General features: G+C 39.9%; 1 protein-coding gene across 6 annotated transcripts in view; it reads right to left on the bottom strand.

The window, feature by feature from the left end:
• BOLL (boule homolog, RNA binding protein) overlaps positions 1 to 20,173 on the bottom strand; it is a 58,567-nt gene extending 38,394 nt beyond the window's left edge. Inside the window, exons 1-10 of one of the 6 annotated variants that reach the window (XM_060194223.1) lie at positions 19,355 to 19,559; positions 16,269 to 16,412; positions 15,024 to 15,115; positions 12,121 to 12,175; positions 10,503 to 10,578; positions 9,910 to 10,037; positions 5,073 to 5,144; positions 3,044 to 3,091; positions 1,794 to 1,922; positions 818 to 883 (exon numbers count right to left, since the gene is read on the bottom strand). In XM_060194223.1, coding sequence (XP_060050206.1) covers positions 860 to 883; positions 1,794 to 1,922; positions 3,044 to 3,091; positions 5,073 to 5,144; positions 9,910 to 10,037; positions 10,503 to 10,578; positions 12,121 to 12,175; positions 15,024 to 15,115; positions 16,269 to 16,412; positions 19,355 to 19,420 — 834 coding nt within the window. In that variant the 5' untranslated portion in view covers positions 19,421 to 19,559 and the 3' untranslated portion in view covers positions 818 to 859. Of the gene's footprint in view, positions 1 to 817; positions 884 to 1,793; positions 1,923 to 3,043; positions 3,092 to 5,072; positions 5,145 to 9,909; positions 10,038 to 10,502; positions 10,579 to 12,120; positions 12,176 to 15,023; positions 15,116 to 16,268; positions 16,413 to 19,354; positions 19,651 to 20,058 lie in introns of those variants that run through there. The other 5 variants (XM_060194222.1, XM_060194221.1, XM_060194218.1 and 2 more) reach the window with 5 other exon arrangements.
• Between the last annotated feature and the right edge of the window lie 13 nt (positions 20,174 to 20,186).

Raw genomic sequence — 20,186 nt, 5'->3', positions numbered from 1 at the left:
CCACTTGTGAAACTTTCCCCCTGCAGGTGTGGACCAGGGGCTTGAACCTGGGTCCTTGGGCAGTGTAACATGTGCACTTAACCAGGTGTGTTACCACCCAGCCCCCAGCTTTTTTTTTTTTTAAGTAAGAAAGTATTTAGCAATGTCATTAAAGACATTTCTCAAAGTCAGCTTCAGGATTATGGAGACAGTAGTGGTAATGTAAGAGACTTGTACGTTAAGAAATCAGTTTTCATCCATACCACCACCAACAGCCAGAGCTGAGGGGTCAAAAAATTTTTTTTTCAAAGGCAGCTTCAACATATGTAATGAAACAAACTATAGTAGTTAAACAGCAAATGGATAGTGAAACAGTGGAAATACTTATTTAAGCTTGTTTTTTCTAAGGTTGAACAGAAGTAGGGCATTGTTGAAAAATGTGTAACTAATGATTCAATGCTAAATGCTTCCTACCAGGAGTTAAGAACTCTACAAAAAACTGTGTAAGAAGGCTGGGTGGTAGTGCACCTGGTTGAGCACATGTTATAAGTGCAAGAACCTGATTTCAAGCTCCCAGCCCCCACCTGCAGAGGGAAAGCTTTGTGAGTGGTGAAGCAGTACTGCAGGTGTTTCTCTTTCTTACTCCCTATTTCCTCCTGGCCTCTCAGTTTCTGGCTGTCTCTATTTAATAACTAAGTAAAGATAATTTAAAAATTAAAAAGTAACGTTGTATACAATGCTAACCTTTACATCAACCCACAAATACTTCACTAGTGTATCCATTTTATAAATATGGAAAACAAGACTATGAACTGCCCAAAGTAACTTACTAGTAAGTGATGGAAGTGGTCTTCCTAGGCCAAAGAAGGTCCTTTAACAGCTATTGGAGCTTTCTGGGTGTGAACTGGGAAAGTAAATTCTGTTGATCTCTGCCTACTGATAATACTCTCAGTTGGTCTTCCAGAGCTGACAGCTCAGGGACCAGGAGAAATTGCAGGAAGCTGATAAAGCTTCCCAAAGTCACGAACAAACATGGAATAAGTTTTGAAGATGTTCCTAAACTTTTAAAGAACTAGAAATACAACAAGACAAAGAATCTCAAGGCTCATTTTTCCCCCCCTCCAAGCCAACTGCCGAATTTTACTCTCTCCTCCTTCCTCTGTCATTTGCTTTATACCTTCATGTCTGTTGACTTATTCCTAGTTTCTATCTTGTGACAAAGTCAAGCACTCAAGGTAGAACAGTAACAGAATTGAACTAGTGTGTAAAGAAATTAAGGATTGGGGCCAGGTGGTAGTGCAGCTGGTTAAGCACACACATTACACTGCTCAAGAACCTGGGTTCAAGCCTCTGGTCCCCACAAGCAAGGGGAAAGCTTCACAAGTGGTGAAGCAGGGCTGCAGGGGTCTTTCTGTCAACATTCCTATCTCCCCCATCCCCTCTCTATTTCTCTGTCTCTATCCAATAATAAACACATTTAAAAAAATTAACAAAAGTTAAAGATTAAATATTCTGGGTTGGGGGAGACAGAGTAATAATTATACAAAGAGATTCTCATACCCGAGGTTCCAAAGTCTCAGGTTCAATTCCCCCCCTCCCACCCCAGCTCCCATAAGCACAGCTAAGCAGTGCCCTGGTTAGAAAAGAGTAAACATTCATATTATAGATGTAAAATAGGGGGAGAGATGTGAATAAAATCAAGAAAACTTTCATAAGGCAAGCAGATTTAATAAGGGCCTTGAACAACAACAATAAAAAAGACATAAATGTTAGGACAAGGAAGTTGTAGGTAAGTTACTGAGACCAAAACACACCTCTGGAACTGAAGATTCCATCAGAGACAATGGTGGAGGGACACATCCACCATCCGGTGTAATTTCCACAGGTTGATAAATAACCTCAGAAGGTTGCAGATATAAGAATGGAGCAGAAGAGGTAGGAGACTAAAACAAAACCATATTTCAAAGCAAAGAGTTATTTCAATCAAAGAAGTGATTACACAACACATCAGAGGTTGTTTTATATTTTCCTGTATCTGTTTTTCAGGAATAGAGAAGTATCTTAGCAACAACCTAGGAACTCTGGGATATCAAAAATTCCAATTTTACAGATGTCACAAAGACTTGGCCACTGGTAACACAAGTTTTAGTGGTTCAGAATCTCATTCAGAAAAGAATTATATTACTATTGCTATTAAAGTTGTAATAGTAGCTGGCATACAGTTCATCCAGGGAAGTACGTACTTTACCATGTGTAGTAAGGACCTGGGTTACATACAGTACTTCACAACCACATGGGGAGGGAGCACCTGCACAGGGGAAGCTTCACAAGCAGTGCAGTGGTCAATTTTTTTTTTTCTCTCTCTCTCTCAAAAAAAAAAGTCTACTAGGAATGGGAGTCATGTAGGTGCAGAGCCCTAGTAGTAACCATCATGGCAAGAAAAGTCATAAGAGGACTTATGACATTTGGGTCAAAATGGCTCTTGGACAGTGTGCTGCTTTGGCACGTACATGACTCTTGTTTCAGTCTGGGGTCCACACTGAAGGACATTTGGGTGCTGTGGTCTCTTCCACTACACTCTCTGTTTCTATTTTTAAGAAAAAGAAAACTATAGTACTTAAATGATCTCAAATGTCTCCTAAGCTTTATGACTTTCTGTCAAAGTGAGAAATGTCAACTAAACAATCTTTCTGATGGTATACAATTTGGTATCAGAAGTTGACAAATGGAGTATTCATCCAGGAGCAAAAGTCAATTTGAAGAAAAATATTAATTAAAAAATTGACAATTTCCAGTAAGATTAATAGTAGACAAAATGAATTTTCATGTTTAAAATTTACTTATTAATAAAATTATTTCATTTGGTGTTTGAAAAATTTATGTGAATAAACTTACAAAGATATAGCATTACTTCCATTTTACTAATGAGTAAACATCAAAAGGGTGATTAAATGAACTGCCAAAGGTATGATAGCGAATAGAAGAAAAAATCTCAAATTCTGTTCTCTCAACTTTAATATTCATGGAGTCTTCACAAAAACACAATGAAAAATTGACTACATACCTGAGGAACGCTCCACTGCCACTGTCCTGGGAGACACTGAGTAGGGGTCTAAAGTACGAAGCAAAAAAGAACCATCAAGGTTATGAACAATGATAAATACCAGATATCTATATATACAGGAATGACAGTGAACACTTTCACTTTAACTCATATACAAAAACTCACTCAACATATACTAAAGACATAGATGTAAAATGAAAAGTCTAGTACTGATAGCAGAAAACAAAGGTAGTAATGTGTGTTTTCTGCTGGGTGCATCACTCTTTGTTAGGTGCCAGGCTCCCTACATAAGCAGTCTTGTGAGTGTGAACTAGGTGATTTTAATAATTTTGTGTGAAAATAAATGAAGTTATTTTTTTAAAATTTATTTATTTATTTATTCCTTTTGTTGCCCTTGCTGTTTTGTTGTTGTAGTTATTATTGATGTCATCGTTGTTGGATAGGACAGAGAGAAATGGAGAGAAATGGAGGGGAAGACAGAGAGGGGGAGAGAAAGATAGACACCTGCAGACCTGCTTCACCGCCTGTGAAGTGACTCCCCTGCAGGTGGGGAGCCAGGGGCTTGAACCGGGATCCTTCCGCTGGTCCTTGTGCTTAGTTACGCCACCTGCGCTTAACCCACTGCACTACCGCCCGACTCCGAACTTATTTTTATATAATAAAAATCAAGTAAAATATCTTTTGTTTAGAATTATCTATTTTTTTACTAGTGATTTGATAATGATTAACAAGACTGTAGGATAACAGGGGTACATGTAATTCCATGTAATTCTCACCACCAGAGTTCCATACCCCATCCTCTTTATTGGAAGATTCCCTATTCTTTATCCCTCTGGGAGTATGGGATAAAAATTTTACTCTGGGAGTAAAATTTCTTAATAATTTTACTGACTTAACATTGGCTACATTATTAAAAAACTATCAGGGGGAATATATTTCATAATCATTACCAAATTTATAGTGTTCTTTCACTATCAAAAGGACTTCACTATCTGTTCTTGCCATCCTGCCTTCCCCTTTTCCTCTGGTAACTATCACTGTCATCACTGAGTCTAAGAGTTTTTATGTTTTCTGTTTCTTAATCAGGCAATTTAAAAATTATGACACCAAAAAAGGACAAGCAACAAAAGAGATATATGAGATTTTACTACGATGAACAATTTTTAAAAAATATTTTTTAATTTTTATTTTTTAATATTTATTTTCCCTCTTATTGCCTTTTTTATTGTTGTTGTTGTTAGACAGGACAGAAATAAATGGAGAGAGGAGGGGGGACAAGAAGGGGGAAAAGACAGACACCTGTAGACCTGTTTCACCGCCTGTGAAGCGACTCTCTTGTAGGTGGGGAGCCAGGGGCTTGAACCGGGATCTTTACACCGGTCCTTGCACTTCGTGCGATGTGCGCTTAACTGCTGCACTACCACCCAATTCCCAAGATGAACAACTTCTATGTTGTCAAGGATAACATCAAGAAAGTGAACATACCTACAGGAGATCAGAAAATGTTTATAATTCTTACGTATCTGATAAAGAGCTAAAATAACTCTTATAGGGCAATAGTAGACAAATAATCCAGTTAAATATGGGAAAAGGATATTACATATGAGTAGATATTTCTCTAATGTCTAAAGCATATGAAAAGTTATTTCATACCATTAGCCTTTGGGTTATGCAAATCCAAAAAACTTAAATGTGTTGCTACTGCACATCTAACACAACTAGAGTAAAAAAAAATAAAGTAGGTGATAACAAGTGTTGGTGAGCAGACAGAGAAATTAAAGTTCCTGGAGGGAGTATAAAAAGGTGTAGTGTTTCCTCCAAAAGTTAATCATAAAGACAACTCAGCAATTACACTCCTAAGTTTAAGACCTAAAAGAAATAAACATGCCCACAAGAAAATCTGTACATGAATGTCCAAAACTCAAGAGCTATCAACGCCTGACAATCTCTTTTTAACTATGTATTCAAAAGGGTAAAGTGAAAGTTATCCAAAAGAGGACTGAATTTTCATTGTAATTTTAGTGTTTACCTGGTAGTGATATGCAGGTTGCTGATAAACTGGCTGAGCTACCATCACAGGGGAACTAGATATAGAACGTGACTGTCAAAAGGAAAGAACAACAGAAAAATACTTTAGGTCAAAGTATAACAGTTTGCAATAAAATATATCTTGAATTGAAACCCAGTCAAGCTATGGTTTACAATTAGAAATATCATTTTCTTTTTTTTTTTTGATATTAAGAAATCCATTGAAGTTGATTAAATTCACCATGGTATTCTTATTTCCAGGAGGCTTCACTTACATTACAAAGCTAAAGTAAGCACAAGAATTACTTTTAGTACGAATGTGCCTAAGATTATGAAAGCACAGTTCAAAGAGAATATAGAGAGGAAAATGGCAGCAGAAATTAGGTGACACTGCCTACCTCCACTATGAAGATCAGTAATAGATGGCTGACACAGCATTTAAAACTGAATGAACAATCATCTACCTCCCCACTGATTCCCCATTAACAAAGACAACATCCTATTCCTTTGCTATATAATCAACTAGAGCAAATATATATACTTAAGTATTTGTCAGACTCTGCTTTACTAATTTGATATTTAAAAATTTTTAGGAAATGGAGAGAGACAAAAGAGAAAAAGGTTGAGGGACTAACTAGAGTACTACTCAGTTCTGGCATATGGTAGTTTGAGGGATTGATTCTGAGCCTACCACTGTGGTATTTTCTGAGCCCTATTTAAAAAAAAAATTACTTATGTTCCCTTTTGTTGACCTTGTTTTGTTGTTGTTGTAGTTATTACTGTTATTGTTGTTGATGTCATCATTGTTGGATAGGACAGAGAAATGGAGAGAGATGGGGAAGACAGAGGGGGAGAGAAAGACAGACACCTACAGACCTGCTTCACCACCTGTGAAGTGACCCCCCTGTAGGTGGGGAGCTGGGGGCTCAAACTGGAATCCTTAAGCAGGTCCTTGCACTTTATGCCATGTACGGTTAACCCGCTGTGCTACTGCCAGGCCCCCTGAGAGGCCTGTATTATTTAAGTTCTTCTTCTTCTTCTTCTATCTTCAACATGTAAAAACTAAGCAAAGAGTAAGGGAAAACAGAGAGGAGGAGAGAAAGATAGACACCTGCAGACCTGCTTCACCAGTCTCCTCCTCAAATCAGGCTCCTCATCATATACAAGGCACACAGCCTACTTTTAGACGCACATCTATATTTGAAGAAAGTACACAGAACACACCTAGTAATTCAAAGTAGTAAATTCCAAAATAGATTAATTAAAGCTAGATAACTAAGACAGACACATTGCATTATTAGATACATAAATTAGGTTTCAGTGATGACAACTAGAATTCATTTTAACATGGGACCTGATTTATGTTGTTTTATTTTACTGTTCACTTCTCACTCTGAAATTGGGTTGTCAGTTTTGTACACTAGGCAGATTGTTACCTGCTAATAAAATCATACCACAGATAAATCTTAGAAAATAGCTAAAATTTACTATAGCATTATATAAAGGAGGGAAAAATCATGATAACGTCAGCGGATACAGAGAAAGCATTTGTTAAAATTCAACATACTTTCCTGGTAATAATCTGAGCAAACAAAAGAGAATGAAATTTCCTTAATAGGGCAATGCCTATCCACCAGGTGTGACTTGGCTTCACTAGGGAACATTGTCCCTAAGTAATTTTGTTTATTTTCATAAAGGTGAGGAGGTTAGGACACTGTTAAAATATCTTACAATGTACAGGAATGTCTCCCACATGAAGAAACTATCTGGTCCATAATGTTTATAATGCTGAGGCTGAAAAACCCTGGTTATGGCTAAAATATCATCTAAACTCTAGAAATAGACCTACCCTATGATGAAGTAATTCCTCTCCTAGGGATTTATCCGAAGGAAATAAACACACCTATCAGAAGAGATCTATGTATACCTCTGTTCATAGTGTCACAATGTGTTAAATTGCTAAAAGTTGGAAGTAACTCAGATATTTAATGATAGGTGAGTGGCTAAAGACATTGTGGTGTATTTCTATGATGGAATACTACTACTCAGCTGTTAAAATGATGAAGTCATCTCTTTACATCAAACATCTTGGATGGAACTTGAAGACATCATGTTGTGAGATAAGCAAAAAAGAAGGGTGAATACAAAATAATTTCATTTATAAGGGAGTGCTAATAAATAGAAACGGGTGGAAAACACAAAGTAAAAACTTGGACTGGGCATGGTGTATTGCATCAAATCAAAGGACTCTGGGAAGGGAGGGGAAAGGAAGGGAGGAAGAGAACTCTGGGGTGTAGAATGAAATTGTACCTATGTGCCAATGGTCAGTGACTGCACTATTAAGGCATTAACCCTCTCAAAAAAGATAAAAATATCGTCTAAAACCTAACACACACACACACACACAATCACTGTTTAGGGTCAGGTGGCAATTCACCTAGTAGAGCACCCCCTGCAGGGGTGAAGTTTCATGAGCAGTGGAGCCATGCTGCAGGAGTCTCTCTCTCCTACTCTCTCCTTCCTTCCTCCCTCACCCTCTAGAAAAAAAAATGACTTCTGGGAATGGCGGAGTTGTGTAGGCACTGAACCCTAGAGATAACTCTGGTGGTAAAAAAAGGTCACTGCATAAATTCTTCAGTGCAATAATTTGACAGAAAAAGTGAACTAAAGAACATAAAGAGGAGAGTCGGGCGGTAGCGCAGCGGGTTAAGCGCACGTGGCGCGGAGCGCAAGGACCGGCTTAAGGATCCCGGTTTGAGGCCCCGGCTTCCCACCTGCAGGGGAGTTGCTTCACAGGCGATGAAGCAGGTCTGCAGGTGTCTATCTTTCTCTCCCCTTCTCTGTCTTCTCCTCCTCTCTCCATTTCTCTCTGTCCTATCCAACAACGTCGACATCAATATCAACAACGATAATAACTACAATAAAAAAGAATACAAAGAGACAGTATCAAACTGAATCCCTAGTGACTTTTCATGAGAGTCTGAGTTACAGATTCAATTCAACGTTTTAAAAACAAAAGCACTACTACACATTATTCACAAGCTATTATGGAAACCTGATTTAAAAATATATAGTTTTGGCCCAGTGCACAATAGTAGAGGAAGACAAGTCGATGGTGGGAGTAGTGCAGAGACCTGTCACATGGAGAGGAAAATTGTACTCATGTGACAACAACTGTATTTCCTCAATAAAATGATTCAGAAAAGAAAAACTATATATATACATATCCTATTCATAAAAGCAGAAAACTATCTAGTACTCAAGAATAAACCAAACCAAACCAAACCAAACAAAAATATTTCAAATTTTTTGTGAAAAAAGAAAATTTTATTGATGGACAGACGTAAAAAAAGATGTAGAGAAATGCTTATTGGGGCTGGAATGGCACACCCAATTGAGTGTATATGTTATCATGCAAAGGACCCAGGTATAGGATCCCAGTCCATGGTGAAGCAGTGAGGCAAGTATCTTCTTTCTCTCTTCCTCTATTTTCCCCATCTTTCTCAACCTCTCACAGTGCCATCAAATAATATGTAGATAAAGAAATGATTATGGGTAGGAAAGTTTAATACTATACCCATAAGTCTTTTTTTTTTTTTTTTTGCCTTTAGGGTTATCGCTGGGGCTTGGTGCCTCCACTATGAATTCACTGCTCCTGGAGGCCATTCTTTTCCATTTCACTGCCCTTGTTACTGTTGTCACTGCTGCTGTTGTTGAATAGGACAAAGAGAAAATTGAGAGAGGAAGGGAACACAGACAAGACACCTGCAGACCTGCTTCACTGCTTGTGAAGTGACCCCCCCTGCAGGTGAGAGCTGGGGGCTTGAACCAGGATCCTTAACCAGTCCTTGCACTTTACACATGTGCTTAATGTGCTGTGCTACTGCCCAGCCCCCTATACCCATGTCTTTTTTTTTTAAATTTATTTATTGGGGATTAATGGTTTACAATCAACAGTAAAATAAACTAGTTTGTACATGCATACCGTTTCCACACAACAATACAAACCCCCTCTAGGTCCTCTGCCATTCTGTTCTAGGACCTGAACCCTCCCCCTCCCCACTCCAGAGTCTTTTCCTTTGGTGTAGTATACCAGCTCCAGTCCAAGTTCTGCTTAGAGTTTTCCCTTCTGATCTTGTTAACTCAACTTCTGCCTAGCCCCCTACCCCAGAGTCCTTTACTTTGGTGCAATACAGCAGACCCAGTCCAAGTTCTGCTTTGTGTCCCATATGTCTCAATTAACCTATGTATGCATCAGAATTCTTAACATTTTAAAATTATCTTTATTTATTGGATAGAGACAGCCAGAAATTGAGAGGGTAGGGATACATAAAGAGGCCCTGCTTCAGCACTCACAAAAGCTTTCCTCCTACTGGTGGAGGCCGGGGGCTAAAACCCAGGCCCTTGCACCTTTTAACATGTGGGCTCAACTAGGTGCACCATCACCTGGCCCCTGCATCAGAATTCTAATAAAAACCCCAAGAGGCTTTTTACAGAATTGAACAACTTAGATTTAGTAAAAACATAAAATAGGTGGTCTGGAAAATGGCACAGTGAATAAAGTGCTAGACTCTCAAGCGTGAGGTCCTGAGTTCAATCCCCAGCAGCACATGTACCAGAGTACTGTCTGGCTCTTTCTCTCCTCCTCTCTTTCTCATTAATAAGTAAATAAAAAAAATATGAAAAAAAAAACATAAAATAGGCACGGAAGATATATGGTTAGCCCGGAGTAGGAGCACAAAGAAACTGGTCTGTTGTTGAGGTATTTTAAGAACTAAATGTATAAAAGTTTTAGGAAACTATATAGGTAGAAATCCATGTAAAATGAAGTTACTTACAGGCCAAGGTGGTGGGACAGAAGTTACCTCCGGAGTATGGAAATAAGCAACACCATTATGATAAGTGTAAGGATATCCAGTTGAAGTTGTTAGATACATAGTTCCAGCTGCTGGCATTATACTGGAGCCTAAACCAAGAGTTAGGCAACAGTAATAGTAATAATGACACCACCACTGAGATGTTAATTTTAACCTTTAAAAATGTAAACTGAACACTGAAAAATATTCTTATTAGGTCTGTAGTTTTACTTTGAGTATTTTACATTAAAATTTTTCATTAATTCAAAAAATTTCTAATTACTAATTCTAACTTCTACTCTTGTGACTTTAAATTATAAAGGCATAAAAGGTTTTTACTTTAAAGACATAAATGTATGTAATATAGTTAAGCACCGTTATTTATGTAAGCTTTTTCCTAGCTAAAATAACACAATACATATTAGTAACAGAAATACTCATGTGCTCACCAGATTTCCTAAAATAACTTTATTAACTGAAATAAATCTGATATTTTAGTGAAGTTCTGCAAAAGTGCAATATTTCAAAAAGTAACCATAGAAATAACGAAAAATACATTAATTGTCAATACATACGTGGGATCCCTACTTGTTGTTTTCTTATTGCAGGGCCAATGTTCAATTTCTTATCCTTATAGTTAAGTTTTTCAGCCTAAAAGAAAAAGGAGTTAGAATGGCTTACTTCAGGCATGAGTTACAGTGCTATTGGTTATGAGTTCAGTAGTAATGAATCAGAAATATATATTATATATTGTGTTTTTAAAGAGAAACATACAAAACAAGGTTTTAGGGGCAAGTGGTGGTACACCTGGTAGAGTGCACATGCCACAATGTACAAGGATCTAGTTCAAATCCCTGGCCCCCACTTGCAGAGAGAAAGTTTCACGAATGGTGAAGCAGTACTACAGGTATCTCTTTCTCTTTCCCTCTCTACCTCCCCCTTCCCTCTCAATTTCTTGCTCTCTATCCATTAAATAAACATAATAAAAATGTCTACCCCCCTCAAAAACAAACAAAAACCCCCTCAAACAGACAAAGTTTTGTATTGTCTGACTAAGGAAAATATTGTGACTCCAAGTTTGTGGGAGTCTAGCCCTGCATTTCTTCTAGGAACAGTTTAGTGTTTGTCGACTTCCTGTCTGGGGCAACTTTATAAGAATCCAATTTATTATATATAAAAAAAGAATCCAACTTATTATGAGTAGCAAGAACTCACTGCATGCGCTTTAGCAATATCCAATCTGGGGGACAATGAAGTGGCTTGCTCAGTAGAATGTTGCTATGTGAGAGGATCTGGGTTTAAGCCCCTGGCTCCCACCTTGGGCAGTGGGGGTGTAGGGAAGCTTCACAAGGAGCAGTGCTGCAGGTGTCTCTCCTTTCTGTCTCTCTTTTCTCTCTCCCTGCCTCTCTCTTTCCACCAGGAAAGGTGGAGTCTTGTAGGGAGCCCCAGCAATAACCCTGGTGGCAAAAAAGAAAGGAAAAGTATAATTATAAAGCCAACCAACCCAGCTAATTCAAATTCTAATTTGTCTTTAAAAAAGGCTAAAATCTAAATTAGCCATAATGTATTATGCTGCACTAAAAGCTACATACTTTTTCTATGAATATTCTTAGAATAGTCTATACAAAGTTCTTCATAGTAGGGAAATGATTAACCTCACTGTAAGAATCCATAATTGTAATTTCTTTTAAATTAAGGATTGAAAGTGCTAGTTAAGACTTCACAAAAGACACAGTTCCAAGTTCTTAGCTTAACTGCCAGATAAAAATTGAATTAAGTTTATAACAACACTCATGTTAAGATTTGGAACTTTTTTCTGCTAGATAAAATTTTCTCCTTAGTCTTTTTATTTAATTAAAAATTTTTAGAAACCAATATCAAGTCTTTAAAAGAAAACAAAACATGTAATTCAAAATTGGGCCAAAGTCCTTAATAGCTACCTTATCAAATACATAGATAACAAATTAACTTATGGAAATATGTCCCACTTGTCATGAGAGTAACAGTGAAATATTACTACACACATATTAGAATGACCAAAATCTCAAGCACTGATAAGACCAAATGCTTGACCACTGTCATTCAAAGATATTAAGAAAAGTTTTAGCAATTGATCTGGGACTCTATCACTACCATAATGGATTAGTTTCAAAGAAACTCCCAAATGAAGTTAAATACACCAAAAGATCTTACCTCTTGTAAAATTTTTTGAGCATCTTCTTGTGTTTCAAAAGTGACGAAACCATACCTAGATAAATGCATTAATTATTTTCTCAGAACACTAGATTAAAAATTCTTTTATTTTTAAAGAATTGGTCAATATAGAAGTAAATAGTTTTTCTACCGTACACTAGCACACAAAACTTAGAAGAGAATGATCCTAATTTAAAACTCTCACCTCAACTATTGTTAGAAGACTAAAAGAGAAAGGAACTCAAGGATCCAGAAAATTTGGTTTTAGGCTTGAGCTGCACGTAAGACAAAAAAGCATTTATGCCCTAGCATATAAACTAGGGTGCGATGAATTTCAGTCCTGTGTAATAATCTTGCTTGAAAGTAATGAGTTTAACTTAAACAGAAGTCAAAGTGAAAGGGAAAAAACTTAACAATTTCAACATAAAACTTTTGTGCTGTGGGGCCAGGTAGTAGGACAACTGGTAAAATGCACAAGCCCCTGGTCTCTACTTGCAGGGCGAAGCTTCATAAGGAATGGAGCAAGCCACAGATCTATCTTTCTCTCTCCCTCTCTATCCCCACTCTCATTCTATTTCTGTCTCTATCATAATTGCAAAACTGAAAAAGGAAAATATGGCTTCTGGGAGTGTTGGATTCGTGTGGGCATCAAGCCCCAGCGGTAACCCTGGTGGCAAAAAAAAAAAAGTATTGCTAAGTAAATACAAAACTTTATATATTATCACTAGCACATATCAACAATGCAATTATTAGCAAAATTTCTCAAACAAAATTGATTAAAATATGCAATCTAATTTTTAGTGGCATTCTTATAATTATTAATTTCAGATTAATGTTCATATAATATTCAAGATACAAATGTGTAGTGTATGGCATATTAAAAAAATAGGTAACAACAGAAGAAATAAGTATATACCTCAAAGTGAGATTTCAACTTAGGTTACTTGAGGAAACTCAATTTATACTGAATTTTCGACTATTTTCTTCAGTTCACAATTACTGCATTTTATGTGCAATTTCCTTTTTTAAAAATTTAACTATACTTATTTATTTATTGGATAGATAGGTAGAAATCGAGAGGGAAGGGGGTGATAGGGAGGGAGACAGAGAGACACCTGCATATCCCTGCTTCACCACTTGTGAAGCCCCCTGCAGGTGGGAACCAGAGGATCGAACCTGGGTCCTTGCGCATTGTAACATATGTGCTCAACCAGGTGTGCCACTACCTGGCCCCGCAATTTCCTTTTATAACAAAAGTATTTCTCATTTCCTACCTGTTTAAACAGTAAACAAGGGTAAAGGAGTAGGTTTACACTATAGTTTTTTAGTAGGACACATACACCACCCAGTGGAAAAGATAGAAAGTACAGTTTACATTTTCACAAGTGGTTTTAAATGATTTTAAAAAATGATTTAGTCATTTTTAAATGATTTAAAAAAGGGGGGGACATTAGCAAATCAATTCAAATTCTCTTAGCCAACCAAGAGGTATAAACTCACTTCACCTTTACTGTTTGTCACATCTACCACATATCAGTCAGTCACTTCTTATATTTATTTATACAGTTGTTTTTATTTCAGTTATAAACGTTTTCCCCCTTTCAAGAAAACTACAATCCTTTATTGAACTCCACTGCCTTTTCTATTTCTGTTTAACTTTGCAGTTAAAAGTTCTAAGTGATACACTTGCATGAGCAAGCACCTGGGTTCAGGCCCACAGTTCCTACCGGCAAGTGGAAGCTTCACAAGCAGTGGAGCAGTGCTGCAAATGCCCCCCCCACATCAACAAAAAAAGAATAAAAGGCCATTAAGAGTGGTAGAGCCAACATGTAAGCATCAAGCCCTAACAATAACCCTGATGATAAAAAGATAAAGGAAAAAACGTTCATTCTAAATGAATAGTCTAAATGAAAGTTATTTTTCTTTTCTGAAATTGGAGTTTGTATATATCAATCCAGTGAAACAATTCTAAGGTCATCAAATATTACTAAAAATATTCTACTGATTTCTTGTTGTACCTCTGATAAAAATAACTAAGTGCTGAAACAGAGCATACTTCTCATATTAAGTTGCCAAATTCAAGGCAAAACCTATAGATACTCCTTTATCAACATCTTAAAAATAAACCACCATATAGTCTGAAGCAGGCATGTAATTTCTCAAATGATGTGACTCCTTTTAATGTGTGATTCTTGTGCTACTGGGAATTATCTCCTCCACATTAAGCATTTGCTACCCTATACTAAGTGGTTCTTCAGTGTATGTGAAAATAACTTCCCAACAAACTAAGGAATATGACAGTATAACCCTTCCTCTCAAACATAAACACATATAAAGAGGCCATGAAGCCCTTTTATTTTTTATTTTTACTTTATTTTATTTTTTTGCCTCCACTGGGGCTTGGTGCCTGCTCTACAAATCCACTGATCCTGGAGGCTATTTTCCCCACTTTGTTGCTTTTGTTGTTATAGCTGTTGTTGTTAGATAGGACAGAGAGAAATCAAGAGAGGAGAGGAAGACAGAGAGGGCCAGAGAAAGATAGACACCTGCAGACCAGCTTCACTATCTGTGAAGCAACACTCCTGCGGGGGGAGGGGGGGGTGGCTCGACCCGGGATCCATATGTGGGTCCTAGTGCTTCCCCCAAGTCCTTTTAAAGAATGCAATGGGCCAAGGAGGCGACTCAGCAGTAGAGGGCATGGCTTGCATGCATGAGTCTCTGACTTCAACCACAGTGATACATCAAATGATGAAACAGTGTTCTGCTATCTATCCATAAAATAAAAGTTATTGTAAAAATCGAGTAATTTGATGAAAATACAAGTTAATTCTACAGACCATTATATACATATATATATATATATATGTATCAGACATTATATATATAAATACAATGATACTAACCCTTTGGATACTCCAGCTCTGTCATTTACAATCTTCACCTCTTTTACAGACCCATACTGGGAAAAAAATTTTCTTAAATCATTTTCATTTGTCTAATGGCATAAAAAGAAAGACAAAAACATTTTTATTTGACCAAAAATAAAATAATTTTGAGCTTTTTCAGAGACAAGTATAAATAATAATACAGATAAAAGAATATCATCATAAAAACAATCATTAAAACAATATATTTTGCTTTAGGTATTAACTACATTGCTAAGCTATTACATATCAACAAAAATTCTGTGAGCTGAACTGCATTACAATTATAAAGAAATCTCACATTAAAAAGAAATTCTTACTCTACTGCTAGTCAACAAAACTGAATTAGGCTCCGCTATGTACTAGAAAATGCATATTACCATTGGTTCCTATGGCTCAGATAAGCTCATGATCATGGCAGTAGATGTAAATTATGCTCATCCACAATGGCTTATATTTTAATCAACAGTCTTAAGGAAGAGTAAGGTATTAGGAAAAGAATGCATTTTCAAAGTATTTGGACTCAAATTTAGGTAATAATGGAATGGCCACAGGGCAAAGTTTTTAGATATTTTATACATTTCAGTATACATTTCAGCTACATGTGTGAGGCTCTAGGCATGATCTCCAGGAATGGTTTGTTGGCTCTTCCCCACCCCCTTTTGATATAGACAGAAAGAGACACAGACCACAGAACCAAAGCTTCTTTCAGTGCAGTGGGGGCTGGGCTCGTACTTAGGTTGAGCATATGGCAAAGCAGTGCACTATCTAACCGAGCGATTCCACTGGTTCTTTTTCATACAACATACAAACAAGGATTTCATTGGACTAAGTTATGTGTGTTTTTAAAAACTGAGTTTTCTTTTGAAAATTACAATCACTAATTTTTTGGGCTAGTGGAGTGCAATGATGATGATGCAAGAAAGTATAGTTATTAAGACCATGGAACTGTGAGTCCAAAAACCATGGCTCTAGTCTTTATGTAGCTGGAAACCTACTATAGGCATGATGACAGGCCTCAATTTACTCATATGTGAAACTGAACAATCATATATTCTCTAGTTAACCAACAGTGCTATTGGAAAGATGATATATATTAAGAGATTTGAAACCTACTAATTACTATGCAAATAGCAAATGTTATTTTTGTAGCTGTTCGAACAATTTTTGAGATAAAATGATTTCTAATGCAAAAAGTACTCTGATGCATGCATGAATAGGTACCTTAAAGTCAATTCCTCCTACAAAGATTCGGTTAGGGATCACTGTTCCATATCTTGGGGCACTTGTTGGGTTACTCAGAGGCACAGGTGACACGGGATTAGGGGATGGAGATAATGAATCTGTTTGCGTCTGATTTGATGTCTGCTGTAAAATAAAATTTAAACATTTAGCACTCCGCAAATTTTGATGAAATGTGAAAACATGTCTTTTGAACAAGATGTTACTCAAATAAAATGTAGGATTTCAGAGTTCACTTTTATTCTAATATGAAGATTATCAAAATTTAATCTCTTTCTGAGCCAATGAAAACACACAGAACATGTGGAATCTACTTCACTACAGAGAAAAACTTAAATACACTATTTAACATACTTATGCTATATATCTTACCATGTGTGAGGATCTAATTCCAGCTACCACATAGGAACTCCATGCAAGTGGAAGCTTCATGGTGTCTCTCCTTCTCTCTGACTGCACCTTTATCAATGGACAGTTTTACATTCCATCTACTTTTTATTGCCACCAGGGTTATCACTGGGGATTGGTGCCTGTATGATGATTATACCATCCCCAGGGAACTTCCCCCCTTTTATTTTGGAAGGGCAGAAAGATTTTGAGAGAGGAGAGAGAGATGGAGGTACGGAGTGAAAAAGATAAACCTGCAATACTGCACCTGAATTCCCCCCTCCCCCCACCAGTGGCTTGAACCTGAGTCCTTTATGCATGGTAACGGATGCACTCCACTGGGTGTGCCACTACCAGGTCCCAACTTTTCCTGCCTTCTAAAGAAGAAATTCAGTCATAGAACTCCTACCTTCTAACAATATCCATATTAAAGCTCTTCCTAAAATCTCTAAATTGTTCACTACAAATCTAAACCTTAGAATAAGTTTTTTCCCCTAATACTTACTGGGAGGCTTGAAGATGTATATTATTATTGTTATTTTACTTTTTTATTTATAAAGTGGAAATATTGAAAAGACTATAGGATAAGAGGGGTACATTTCCACACAATGCCCACACCCAGAGTTCCACAGAGGATGCATATTCTACCATGTTGTAAACATCCAACAAGTCAACTTTATTAAACTACAAGTATGTTTCTGGTGGCCAGTGTCTGAGCAGCACTGGCAAGTTAATAATCCCTGACATTTGAGTTGACTCTTTTCAGTCCTAAAGCCAAGTTTAAGCTTATTTAATAATTTTTAAAACATTTAAAAAGATACATTTAATCTTACGAAAGAGTGAAAAAGAGAATGCCAGAACACTACTCAGATCTGGCATGTGGCATTGCCAGAACTGAACCCCGGGTCTATGAATCTCAGGCATGAAGTTCTGTGCTCCAATGCTGAGATTTTTGAATGTACTGGTCAGTTTAAAGACTGGACTAACATAATAAAAATAAGCATCTACAGCTCATAGACACAAATTTGCATTCCAGAAAAAGCTCAATACATATTCTTACGTTAATAACTTCAGTATTTTTTCCTTTCATTTATTATTATTCTTCTTTTTTGCCTCCTTTCCTTTTGCCTCTAGGGTTATCACTGGGGCTCTGCCTGCACTAAAAATGGCCTGCACTACTCCTGGTGGCTATTTTTTCCATTGTTATTGCTGGATAGAACAGAGAGAAATGGAGAGAGGAGCAGAAAACAGAGAGGGGGAGAGAAAGACACCTGCAGACCTGCTTTACTGCCTGTGAACTGACCCCCTGCAGGTGGGAGCAGGGGTTCCAACCAGGTTCCTGCGCTTAACCCTGTGCACCACCACATGACTATTATGGCATAGGTTCCAATTAAAGACCCTCTCTGGGGATATGGAAATTATCATAGCTTCATTCACTTTATTTGTAGGTCATGGTACACAGACTTGGTGGTTCTGGGATGCTTAGTTTTATTTTTCAACCGTGGTTGTATTACTAGAGATAAAAAAAATAGGTCTTGCAGTAATTTTTTTCTGATTCATCTAGCATGTAGATATCACCTATTTGGGGGCCAGGCGGTGGCACCTGGTTGTTACAGCGTGCAAGGACCTGGTCCCCACCTGCTGGGGGAAAGCTCTGTGAGTGGTGAGGCAGGGCTGCAGGTGTCTCTTTGTCTCTCTCCCTCCCCTTTCCCTCTTGACTTCTGGCTGTCTCTATCCAATAAATAAAGATAATTAAAAAAATAAAAAATACAAATTACCAATTTGGCAAAATTGACATAAAACAGTCTCCAGGAAAAGACTTAAAAACAAAAAGGTTCATTGGGCACACTCATTTATCCTCAAACTTGTTTAAATAAAAGCTCTACTGTTTTCCAAAGAGGAAAGACATGAGCAGAAGTGGTCAGCGCGCTTCATTTCTGATCTCCAGAAGCTACAAAGTGAGAAAACACAACAAAGGCCCTTTCTCAGAACCAATGCAGGCTTCAATGCTGGTGGGCTCCAGCGTCTGTGACCGCTCTCACCCGGCCCGCTGCTTAGGATAGTGTCTGTTCGTCTGTCCGTCTGTCAGTCTGCTAGACGCTGTTACTCAAGAGCTGCCTTCGCAGCAGGGGGCCGGAGAGAAAGATGGCGCCGGGTCTCCTCCAGGCCCGCGCCCGCCGTCTAAGGCTGCAAAACCCTGCAAAAAGCTCCGGGTGGGACGCGAGCGCCAGGACTGCAGACTATCGGGTGGGGCTCCGGGGTCCCGGGTTCAAGCCCCACAGCACCATAAGCCAGAGCTGAGCAGGGCTCTGGAGAGAGAGAGGGAGAAAGAGAGGAGAAAAAGAGAGGGAGAGAAAGGGGGAGAGAGAGAAAGAGAAATACCGCGCAAGCAGCAAACCTAGAGCGGCAGATAGCGAGGCGCCACGTGAGAGCAGCTCTGGCTCCGGCGCACACACCAGGAAGGGCGGCCCGGTGCGGCGCCGTCCCGCGCCCCTCAGCCCCCGTCCCGTCCCGCGCCCCTCACCCCCCCGTCCCCACAGCCCCCCGTCCCGCCGCCCCTCAGCCCCCGTCCCTGCAGCTCCCGTCCCGCCGCCCCTCAACCCCCGCCCCCGCAACCCCTCAGCCCTCGTCCCGCACCCCCGCCCCGCACCCCACACCCCCCGCCACCCCTGGGCGCTAACCGTCGCGGTCGCCGCCTCAGAACTCCTTCTCCTACGGGGCCAGCACGTCGACGCGCCGGGGGACATGGCCGCCGCCACCAAGTCCTCGGGGTCTCTTGGGTCATCGTGAACTTGTGCGGGGACGCGAGGGTCCACCCCCTCCCCACCAAAGTGCGGGAGGGAAAAGAAGGCCAGCCAGCGAGAAATTTTGTTCCGCAAACCCGCCAGCAGCAGTGGCGGGAACCCTCAACGGCACCGAGCGGGACGCCGGCCTCGTGCGCCAGCAGCCCCCACGCTGCGCGCCCCACGCGCTGATTGGCTGCTAGCGGAGCGCGTGGCACGTTGCCCGGCAACGCCACCCCGCCCAGCCCCTCCCCCACCCCAGGCCCGGCTCGGCCACCGCAGGGCCTGCACAGCCCCCAGGCCTTCCGGCCGCACCCACCAGCCACACCTCAACGCGCCAGTAGCGGGAGCCGCCCCGCGCCCCCCACCCCCTCGCCATGAGCGGCTGGGCTGGAGTCCCGCTGGAGCTAGCGTCAAAGACGCGGCACAGCCCAGTTTCGGCGGGAAAGTCGCCCTCGGCGCGGGCCGCCGCTGCCACTCGCATCCCGCGGCCGCCGCGGTCTCCCCCGCCTGGACCCCGCGGCCAGCGGTGCGCTCGCGACGCCCCGCACCGCCCCCAGGTCGCCCGCTCCCCGCACACCGGCCGGCGGGCCCGCACTCACCGCCTCCACCTCGCTCTCCATTTCCCTGGCCGGCCCGGTCCTCACAGCTCGGGGAGGAGGAACGGAGACCCGACGGCGGGCGCGCGGCACCTGGCTCCCACCGGCTGGACCGCGACTCCCGGCCGAGA

This window comes from Erinaceus europaeus, chromosome 7 (genome assembly GCF_950295315.1).
Source record: "Erinaceus europaeus chromosome 7, mEriEur2.1, whole genome shotgun sequence".
Taxonomy (NCBI): domain Eukaryota; kingdom Metazoa; phylum Chordata; class Mammalia; order Eulipotyphla; family Erinaceidae; genus Erinaceus; species Erinaceus europaeus.
Note: the sequence above shows the minus strand (reverse complement) of the source record. Positions and strands in the feature narration are given on the sequence as shown.